This window comes from Schistosoma mansoni, chromosome 2 (assembly GCF_000237925.1).
Source record: "Schistosoma mansoni strain Puerto Rico chromosome 2, complete genome".
In the NCBI taxonomy this organism is placed as follows: domain Eukaryota; kingdom Metazoa; phylum Platyhelminthes; class Trematoda; order Strigeidida; family Schistosomatidae; genus Schistosoma; species Schistosoma mansoni.
The window spans coordinates 9,412,263-9,424,407 of NC_031496.1; the positions used below are offsets into that span (position 1 = coordinate 9,412,263).

Sequence of the window (12,145 nt, forward strand, 5' to 3'; positions counted from 1 at the left end):
TGATAAGCTTTATCAAAAGAAAAATATACCAGAAATAAGTAATCGATAAACTATAAGTTTTTTTCTTGTTTGTTAAATTGTCAACAGTCACAAAAGAAAATCGAATAACTTGAAAACTTAACCAAATAATCATCGAAATTAGGAGTTGAGTTATTTAACGATTATTGAGCAAAGACATTTCTTAAAACACATATAATAGGATAGGAAAATTGTTTCTGCATTGTTTGTGAAGATTAGTCTAATTGAAGTATAATCTTTATCACATAATAACATAAACCTAGAATAATATTAAAAATCAAGAAACATTGAACAGGTGATTTGTGGTGGTTTTGAAATCTATGAATGTTGGTACTGATCACCTCATTCTGGATCTAATACAATGATTTATATAACTAATCAAGTTCGGAGCCGATGACATAGATAAGGAGTGAGATAGACGGTCAAATGTATAACTACCTTTCTGCACAAAAGATTAGAAGGACAAAGCCTGCTGTTGAAAGGATATTGCAGGAATTGACGGTCTATAGAAGGCTAGCTTGGAGATAATCCCGCTCTATCAGTTAGTGGCATCTGAGGCATCAATGAAGCCCATGAAAGTAGCCTTCGGATTTATAGCCAGAGAGACATTAGATCTAATAGAAAGATGCTTAATGTTTTGTCCAGGACAGCTGTAGAATGTTTCAGATTCTGTGAAGATCACGAGGAGGACGTGACATAGTTCCCTTTAGAGCCACTTTACAAAATGATTTAAAAGTTTCTAACTTTTATGTCCCCAAAATAGTAATTTTTCAATAGCGAGTTGACATGAATGTATAGTACGTGCTCGAGTTTCCCAAAGAGAATCATTTCCATCGAAACTGCGGGTACATTGTATTGATGAGTCCCAATAAGTACGAAATCGAGGTCAAGAATGTCCTACTAACTACCTCCAAACATCTAACCAATTTTCCCATTCACTTGCTACTGTAAAGCTGAGCGATTTCGATAATATACTGATGATATATGCAGGCAAAAAAATAATGAGAACGTAATTATTTGATTTCTAAACTGATATTTAAAACGTCAATGAACTGTCATACAATGAAAGTAGTATATGACCCATACATTTTTCCCCGCACTAATAAATGTTCCTAAAGAATCTCTTAAGACTTTGTTATTAGTTCTCTGCTAAAACATTTGTTTGCCAATTTGTTTAAAATGTAAGATATGGGACAAACATTATACATCCCCACAAAATGATGGTTGTACACTATCGTGAACCGATCACATTTATGAATGCAAACCATTTGATCCCAACCCAATGGTACTGATAACTAAGCAATCATCACGAGAACTAAAGGTTCTGGGCTCAATCACTGATGAAATCAACGATGTACACTGATGACGATTCCCATAATAAAATGAAACAGTTTACTAGTACTTGTCTAAGAAAGGTGAGACTATGATATGAAACGACACCCGAACCAAGAACTTCCATAGCCCCTCCAAAAAAAATGCACACTAAAAGCATACCGTGCTTCATTGAATTTTACCTTCAAACTATTTTCCTACATAATTTTTGCTATTGATTAGTTTCCCAATATGTTTTCTTTAATTTTAATCATTTTAATGGCAAGGTAAAGCTGAATATAAAAATTTTAGGCTTACTCTAAAAACATACTTCAACGATAAGAACCTGTCCTGTAACCATAGTATTCCAAGTAAAGCAATTTCAACTCAATATTTTGTCATCTCTATGTACAATGATATAAATTATTCAATTAATATAACAAGAACAAATAACAAACAATAACATTGATTTACTTATTCACTGTTCGTTTTGTACTTGAACGTTCTTTAGCATGGCTTGTATTCAATTTATCTGTAATGATTGTATGATTGCGTAACATAGAGACAGCATCTTTTTCTTGTCGTTTTTGTAAAATTTCTAATTCTTTTGCTTGTTTTTTAATCAATTTTTGATACATTTTATCAGTTTGTAATAAAGTGATCGAGATCGGATCAAATTTAGGATCATCTAAACACAAGTATACATATATGTAAATTGGACAAAAAAAAATAATAATGACTAAATTGGTAGTGAATAATTACATTTTCATTAGTAAACTATATTTGTATCATAAACAAAGACAGTTATAATTACTGATTAATCCGCTATGGATGTAATGTACTATTATTGTCAAAATAAATATCAAAAAAATATTTAAGATTGATATTGAGGAAAACAATACAAAGAGGAAAATAATGTAGAACATGGTTAAGTATATTCTGAATCAATTGAGTCATATTTTTAAGTATGATTTGTATTTACTTATCAGTATTGTATATTTCAGGCATGACACCTAATAACTGAAATTTATATCTATAACAATACATGCTAATTCTAATATAAGCAATGTGTAATCCCTAATTTTATAATATATTTTTAAAAAGAACTGTCTATTATTATCATCATCATTATCATCAGTTATTCATTAAATATTTCTCTTGAAAAAAGAGGGATACTAATGATGCTATGCTCATTCATTCTGGTTCTTAATATATTTCCTGATAAGATATGAGGACAAAAGTTATGATGATACATAATGTTTCTTCCAATTATACGATACTGTCGATGAACATTTATACTTTAGAAACGAGTTCACGACCAATAATATCGAATTCAGTGATGAGTGTTTTGAACAACAAATTGATCGATTAAGGAGTAAAGAGGTTTGTTAGAGAATATTCAATTATCTTTCCTTCGTTTGAACTCACAGAAATTGATCAAACACTTAAATTAAAGTAATCGATCAAGACCTACTAGATTACTTAGGAATTGAAATCCAATAAAACCTTAAAATGAAGTACTTAAGTGAAATGTTAAAAGATACAGACAATTTCGACGACTGGCTTTCATTACGTCACATAAAACAACAAACTATGACAATAAATGCATTTCGATAAACTGATTAGTATTAGATGAAAATGAGCTGTGATCGATAACTGGTAGAAGAAAAGCAGGCTCACCAATGTGTTTTATTAATCATTATCCTTATTCGGTAACTAACTTCTACTTCCATAGCGTTTGTAATTCCTTGTATTTGTACTCATAAAATGATTGTTCAGCTCATACTCTGGTTCTTTATGTGTGGTCGAAAATAGTGTCCCCGTGAGCCCAGATTGGCTCTATGATGTTATTATTTACTCTAATCGAGGAAAAATCATGATCAAATTATTACGTTATGTTGCTAATTTAGTTAGGTCAAAGGACGGAAAGGAAAGGTATATACAAATAGTATTACAACTATACACGTTAATTTATATTCAAAGTGTTATCCAATAAATAATACTGTATCATTTTGTGATACTTCTTACTGACAAATAATTATTTGATTTATTGATAATAACATAATAAATTTAAATACCGGAAATATTTGTTGGAATGAACATGGTGCATGTGTATTTTTGTTATGAATAGTTGATTACTTGTTGATTCAAAACCTAGGTTCCAACTGGATGAGGAATTTTATCAATAGTAGAATTTTTCAAGTTATATGTAATATTAACCAAACGTAAAGTTGTCATCAATTTATTCTGTTACCGACAATAATTACCTTATATACAATAGCAGGTCACTTTGATTCATTGCATACAAGTTAAAATCGCATTGAATAACAGTAGTAGAATATCATTTATCATACTGGCCAGTTTTGATATGTTTTCGTGTGTGTATTAGAGGCCTCAACTAGTCATTATTCCTAGGACTATATATATATATATACTAACTACTGTTATAACTGAACACATTATCAAAATACATTCAATAGGAAACATTACATTTTGCAACTGCGGTATTCAGTACAGGCATGTGTAGTAACGTATTAGATATTTTTGTATGCGGGATTGAGATAATGATAATATCTATCTGTGTAAGTTGCTCTACACGTAAATCATGAAACACTAATTCAGGTATGTCTAGTGAATATCAGAACAATTATATATTAAAGCAAAAAGACTTCACAACCAGATGGCTAACAATTTCTAAAAGAGTTTAGGACAAATAGTCAATCATTCAATGAATTGATACCACAAAATGGATTGGTCATCATCTAGCTTCATCCAAATCACCATCATAGATAGTATTGCATATTTTCGTTGAGGTGTGAGTAAATACTTACTTACTTACGCCTGTTACCCCTCGTAGAGGAGCATAGGCCGCACACCAGCATTCTTCATCAAACCCTGTCCTGGGCAATCCTTTCAAATTCTTTCCAGTTGTTATTCATCCTTTTCATATCTGCTTCTGGTTTCCGACGTAGTGTTAATAAAGATTGATTAATTACAATTTCTTCATACATTTATACAAATAAAATAATTTCTATATATCACAATACAATTACAGAGAATTGCATACGAATAGAATCCTAACACAAATTATCATTATATCTACTTTGTTACAGGTATCATACGCAAAGAGAATGAGAGACAACCGACAAGAGAAAAGGTAAATAGCTCAAGGTCAGTGTGCAGTGAATCTTAGTTTATTGAATTTATTATATTGGTAACATTTATCTATGATGAACCGTTAACTTTAATTGAGTTTTCTTTAAAAAAACATCTGACAACTTGATCAAAGTGTGCACATAAATAAAAAAAAATGTGAACACAGTCTATCACATTACTTTACTTCGCTCACTATGGAAAAACCAAATCAATTTGTAACTATAGATTCCAATTACCTTTCTTTTCATCTTTTTTAGTACTATTCAAAGAAACATTTGAAGTTTCGCCAGAGCCGGAAATATTAGACATAACAGAACCACTTAATTGTCCGGAAGTACCGCCAAGACCACCACTACTACCACCACCGGCACCACCCCCAACACGTTTAGCATTACCACCACCACCGGTTGACGGTACATCAGCGATTTCTGATGAATCAATACCCATACTGGCGAGCTAAAAAATTTATATTTCGAAAAAAAAGTAACGAACATATTAAGTTTTAAAAAATGAATAGAAAGCATAAGAAATAATCACACATTAATAGAGTAGGATAATTAGGGTATAGAGCTTTTAAACGCAATTATTTGTATATATATATATATATATATATATATATATATATATATATATATATATAGTGCGAATAAGTAACGTTAACTAGAAATAACTAAAAAAATTGGGAAGTGAAACAATTTAAAATTTATTTTGCAATGTAGTTAGTTTTTAATGACTCATAAACAATGTGACTTTTTTTATTATCCTTACTTTCGATTGAACGTATATCTAGTCTATACAACAGGACATTGTTTAGATTGGTACTTTTATTTTGTAAACAAAAAGAAAACAAATGTATTCTGCATTTGGTTAGAAACCTTTGTTTTTGTGATATTTTATTTGAGCAGGAAACGTATTCCTGTATAGACAGTTTGATTTCATAAAAGCACGAATACTTATTATAGGTATATGAAAACAGGGATAAAGTTTAAGTGTTGAAAGTGACCTTATCAATCAAGACGGTTAACAGTGAACTTAACGCCACACTCATAGCAGTTATGCTTATTACGTGCTTCAGATAAAACTACACATCATAGCAAATATTTGACTGCTTTAAACTAATATATATATATATATATATCTGATGTGGAATGGGTGAAATGCGATATGTTGAACTGGACGTAAATATTGGAAAACGATGCCTATTACTAAGGATGGTCATAAGACACTTGAAGAAATTGAATAAACACTTTCACATAAAAAAATCCCTTCATGACGATATTAAATAATAAACGAACTACTCTGTAGTGTGTTACTATGCTTCAAGACCCAATCCATATAATTAAATGACGGATAACTGAGCTATACATAGTTATGAATTCGCTGAATATATGTGACGTACTGCATAATTAAAATATATTTTTCCTCCGAAAAGACAAATTTATATAAATTCAGTTTGTGTAAAAAGAATTAAAATCTTATCGGATTCGGTAATCAGCACTCTCAACCAATGAGGCATATAGAAATTAGCTTTCCTTATCTGGAGAATCATCGTAGACATGGAGACGATGGAAAGTTATTTCATCCTAGTTTGGGTTTCATTTCAGCAGTAGACAGTGATGACATCTATAAAAGACTAAGCCCAAGACCTTTGGAGTATAATAACTCCAGACTAAAGAGTTGGAATCCAATAGTTCATTTCGATAAATTAAGCCAAATTGTGATACTAAAGGACGATAATTTATTGCCACTAATGTTATGCTTCATTTATGAAGTAGTTTTATTCATTTAATTACCTATTTGCATAAAAAATCTCAGAATACATCAAGAATTTACAATATTGTCTAATCACAAAGTTAAGACAAACAAATAAACAGTTCTGTCATAACACATTCTATGGATTGTTACAGAATGCATAAATTTTAAAAATGGTTCATGCACATAATCCAGTTACACTAGTCAAGATTGAAGTAGGGTAGTAAAAATAAAAATTGAAAAGATATCGTAATCTGTCAGCAAAGGAAATTATATTAAATGTTCAAACAATAATGAATAATATATTTAGTAATCTTACTTGCTTCATTCGTTGTTCTTCTTTACTTAAAAACGCACGAGGATCTGATAAAGCATCAACTAAATCATTTAATCCTTCAGGAACATATGTTGTAAGTGATACTTGACAAAACAGAGTAGGTAAAGAAAGTGGGAAATTGCCTTCAGTACGTAAAGATATATGACGATAACCAGCTTGTAAACCATCTAATGGTAAAACACGTTGACCTATTAATTTTCCAGTATCTTCATAAACTGCAAATCGTAATACGGCAAGATCTGGAAGAACGACCTAAATATAAATAAGTTTAAATAAAAATATTTCAGTCCAGAATAATTTATGGTAGACACGTAAAAAGCAATGTTGGGAGTATTTCTAGAGAAATGAACTAGTTTGACACAAGCTACTTAGGCGTACATACCACTTTTCAGTAAGCTTATTAGCAAGAAATGAAATATTTTAATAAAATTCTGTATAGGAGTTATAACACCTTAACAGCCAGTGTTTAAACTGTTGATTAAAACATAAAAAATGATGTCATTATGTACAATTCATTGAAAACTTGGGATTAAAACTATTTTCATGAAGAAATGACCTCATTTGGAGAAAAGTCGAAAAATAAGGAAAACAGTAAAGATATTTTACTGTTACAAGGGTTCATTCAACAGTATGAATTTCTGACTTGTTTCAAGATTGAACACAAGGCTATTCAAGTATTGAAACGAGCACGATACCTAGATATCAGGTAGTCAGGACTCGATCATTTATTTTCGTATTCCAACCTACTTATACTGTAATACTATCCACGTTAAATTTCATCGGTGAGTTACTATCTCATTATAGGCCGTTTAAAATTCAAAATCCAGTGGCTCTATAAAACGTGTTCAATGCTCCTTATACACTTACATTCAGACAATAGCAGTTTATACTTGTCCTAAACTTTTTTGACTTTTATTCTACCATTATTAGTAAATAGAATATATTTAACAAGTAGAGGGATAGCTCGTCCACATAACATGCACATGCGGTGGATGTCATTATTTGGACGTCCAGAAAGCTGCTCAACAATTGTGTTTATTCCAAAAATGTTAGAAACACTATATATTATGTTACTGCATAAATAAAGCCTAGTTAAATACTATGCTAATTACAAATAGTATTTAATAAATAGTTGTATGAAAATTGAGAGCCAATTATTTAGAAATAAAATATTTTCTAAAGAATTTGTTTTGATACATTTTACAGGTTAAAATGAAGTAGTTCCAGTGCTGTCTAACGGTCTGGTCTAGTCAATCAGTCAGCAATAAGTAAGGTAGGACTAGGTATAAAAATCCATCAGCTTGAGTTTCTATTGGGATTCAACGTCTTGGGTGGTGTTTGGTGCATCAGCACGCGTATTACATGTCTAGCTCAATCAAGCTCCAGTTACTTTGAATAAATAATAAAGGATAAATAACAACTATATATTGAATAACTAACTCATCATTTTCATGTATTTACTATGGCTGATATTCTGAATAACAATCATTAAATGTGGAATGTAAGCACATTGTGTAGTGTGAGGTCGTACGTTTGTAATTCTAGTCAAAAGTTTGAGTAAATAAGACTATTAAAAAAATTATTATATCAAGTGATCATAAATAAGGAAAATGGATAAATTCAATAGAACATTTATGTTCTAGCCCCATAACATTAAACAAATAAATCTGTTGAGGTTTCGGGTAACTTTCGAATACTATAATAAAGAAGTATTTAATGAAAATGATCTCAGATAATCATATGTTTAATTTTCTCCTTTATTTACTAAGCATGATTTTCAATATAGGTTTGTGGAGCTCGCTGAAGTCTATTGGTAACACTAATCGATCTAAGTCAGAAAACCATAAGAAACCTGAAAGTACTGAAAGGCCATTTCGTAGGTTGATTGAAGTTAAACTTGTACCCCACTGAATCCTAGTTCAATCGTCTAAAGGTTAAATGTTCTTACTCAAGACCAAAGGCCATAGCTTTCATTCCAGATCGTGAGGTCGCGTATGTGCACTGCCGATGGGTTCCATAACCGAACGAAACGACAGAAAAGTGCTTCCAGGTTTTCAATGGTTATCTAACTTAGATCAGCTTGTGGTTTCAATGACATATGATTTTGGTTAAAACGAGACAAAAAAATTGAACTAAAAACTAAACTGAAGAACTCCGAACAGTTGAACATCCAGCATTAAACAAAAAACACTCTGATATAGTCCTTCATTTTTATTTAGGATAATGGTTCAGAGATTAATGGTCTAAATTATCTTATGATTAATTTATTCTCTATTATCAGCTAATATCGTTGTACAAAAGTTGAACATAATAAACTTACTTTTCTAAATACAAAAACAGCATCATCTCCATACACTGGATTTAATCCATTATTAGGGACAACTCGAGTACGAAATTCTTTACGAATTGTATCTGTTGGTAAACCATACATATCTACTTCAACATATGTGCCAACTTTACGATCTGATAAAAATTGTCCTGATATAATTTTCACTTCACATGTAGCTGCAATAACACCATCCATTGGGGACTCAGAGAATGGATCAAACTGACGCTCTGGACGTCGCATAAATTCCGGTTTTAGTAAATAACTGAAATTGAATTTATTGAATATTTTTATTTATTTTTATCACATGCATAATAAAGTGACATATTTATTTATAGTTGACCGATTAGGACAACTTAACACGAAATTTAAGAGATTTAGGCAACAGTCACATTATTTATTCGTAAAAGACAAGTATAAATTAATCAGGAAAGTTGAAGTTCCCGAAATCTTGGCATCTTCATAGGTTATATCACAGACCGATGTTAACTAGACAATCATTAGGAAGCAGAAAGTACTGGACGGTTTTTTTGTCCCAGTAAGGGGCAGATACATTTACTTGTTATTGTGTAATAATTTTAGGGAAATTAAACGAAACCTCCGTAGCATTTCACTGCACTATTTATTGATACAAATGAGAAAACGTAAACAACTATTATTCTTATAATTAAAAATTAAGAGTTGTTCAGTTCCTCGGTAACACCTATAGATGACAAAAAAAAGACTGCAAACATTTTGCGCAATCAACATACGACACGAAAACGCTCAGAAGAATGTCATAAAGAATCAGACTCCGAACAAATAAATACAAACTTAATTTGATGTTTTCCGGACTTTTTGTTTAGAGTTTAAATGTTATCAATAAACCTATAGTTAATATTGTTTTCTATACATAAAGAAACCTTGAAGTAAAGCATCTATTCTTACTTCACATCTTTGGTCTACAGCATTGATGCTTAAATCTAGGAGTATTTAGGTAATATAAAAAGCAGCTATAAAATAAGTAGGAAGCATTCAATAGCCAGATATATTACCAATAAAATTAGTCAGATTATGTAACTATAGGAAATAATCTAAAACTATTTTAAGAAATTAAGGCAAGTTCGTTTATGTGAAGCATTCAAATATGATCTTCTTCATAAAAGATGTATTGCAATTTTAATGAATTTCAAATTCTTGATATTTATCGGTAATAATTGTTGTTTATAAAAGATACATCTACTGAACACGTATCTAAACAACTGCAGAACGTTATGACAAGTGTTAGATAAATCATTTGGGATGCGATTCAAAAGTGCATTCATAATTTCACACACATAAACATACACCCCTACAGGTGTGACGTAAGCCTAATCTCTATTATTTCAAACTCTAAAGCATTATATGCTAAAATACTATCGAACAGAAACTGTTTATTTTCGCGTAAACAGAATACCAACTACGTTCAAAAAAGAAGGAAGATTTATGGATCTATGGTCATGAGACCTCTAGAATGTTGGAAACTCATTATTGTGTTATCACACAAAAAAAGAAAACTAGACACATCTATTACGTCAATTCCAATTGTAACATTATATATATATATATATATATATATATATATATATATATTCAATTCTATAATGCGCTGAAACCATATATATGGAATTAATATTGACAAGTGTGTTGTTGAACGTGATCATTTGTTAAAGTTTTCATTATTATAATGATTATTAAAAATATAATGTATTTTCATAGTTGAAATCATGAGTCAATTGACGCTAGACCACCATGGAAAACCTGGATGCCGGTTCAGTGGTCTATCAGTTAAGTACTCTGGCGCGAGACTGGTAGGTCCTGGGTTCGAATCTCGCGAGTGCGGAATCGTCGATGCGCACTGCTGAGGAGTCCCATAATAGAACGAAAAGGCCGTCCAGTGTTTCCAGGTTTTCCATCGTTGTCTAGCTTCAATTGACTCATGATTTCAACTATGGAAATACTAAATTCTCCACAAAACCCCTTCTGAACCAAAAATATAATGACAGAAATAATTTTTCTGTGTCAATGATTAGTAAATAGTTTATTTTCCAATCCATTATTAATAAGAAAAAAGTAAATACATAAGTTCGTCTGGTTAGATTTTCAGGAGTAGCTAATAACAAAATTCAGTAAACGCATACCGTTTATTTTCTACTCATTACTCTGTAGTGCCGCGATTCGTTAATCGTTTACTTCGATAACCGTTATAATTCTAATCTCAACGGTGCGTAAAATCAGGAGACAAAGGATAGCAGCAACTACAGTTTATTGTCGAATAACTCAGGTCAAAAGTTAACAACACCTGAGCGAATATCAACGAGCGAGCGAGCGGGCGGCAAGCGAGAGAGCAAGTTAACAGGCGAACAAGCGAAGGAAGCGAACGTGGCGCAAGCGAGCGAATAGCAAGCAATTACATAGGCAATTTAAAGTCAAATTTAATAAGGGCACAGCAAACCAAAACAAATGCTCATAATAATATTTGCGTGCGTACATATATGGGGAGGAGTATGAGTCATCGAATGATATTTAAGCAGTCAACATTTCGGATAGAGTGTCATGTGCTCTAGTGGTATAGCCGTGCAAAGAATATGCAAATTGTTACTACCCAAATGACGATGTCTGTTAAGTAAGTTAATAAAAAGGGCTTAACCAAAATTGACTAGAATCGAAATTGATTGTAGGATGGTTGCTATAACTCTTATGTATTTGCAGCCCATCGTTGAAATTAGCATTAATAATTGAACTCAGTATCCAATGTCTTTATACGACAGTGCACTATTCCGGTAGATCCATACGTCACGATATAATTACATGCAGGTGATAAATTTCAAAAAGTACAAAATAAGTTTTCTAAATCCAACTGATAGTCACTAATCTACTAATGACTGTAGATAATACCAAGACATTTAGGAAGTCTATATGCTCTAAAGGAACTGATCAAATGTCGTCATCAGTATCAAAAAAGGGAAAAGAAGAGAAAACCTCTTACAAAAAATTAAAAAAAATACATTGGCTAAGAGTAAATATTCAAAATATGAGTATTGATAGCATACACAGTTTTCAAGTTATGACACCTATTCTCAGGTAACTTTTAAATAGCCATACACATTTGAAAAAAAAATGAAATAATTGCATAGAAAATGGGTTTATACTTAATGAAGATATTAAAAACCATCTATATAAAAGAAAGAATAATGACGTTTCGTAAATAAATAAAATATATGAAA

At 31.2% G+C, this 12,145-nt stretch overlaps 1 protein-coding gene across 1 annotated transcript in view; it reads right to left on the reverse strand.

The window, feature by feature from the left end:
- Window positions 1–1,799: 1,799 nt before the first annotated feature.
- Window positions 1,800–12,145, reverse strand: part of Smp_146330 (putative phospholipase C beta) — a gene marked incomplete at both ends in the record, with an annotated part of 91,637 nt that continues 81,291 nt past the window's right edge. The window contains 5 exons of the mRNA XM_018795606.1: window positions 1,800–2,017; window positions 4,722–4,804; window positions 4,898–4,941; window positions 6,557–6,826; window positions 8,895–9,165. Of these exons, the coding sequence (XP_018649902.1) occupies window positions 1,800–2,017; window positions 4,722–4,804; window positions 4,898–4,941; window positions 6,557–6,826; window positions 8,895–9,165 (886 nt within the window). The remainder of the gene's footprint in view (window positions 2,018–4,721; window positions 4,805–4,897; window positions 4,942–6,556; window positions 6,827–8,894; window positions 9,166–12,145) is intronic.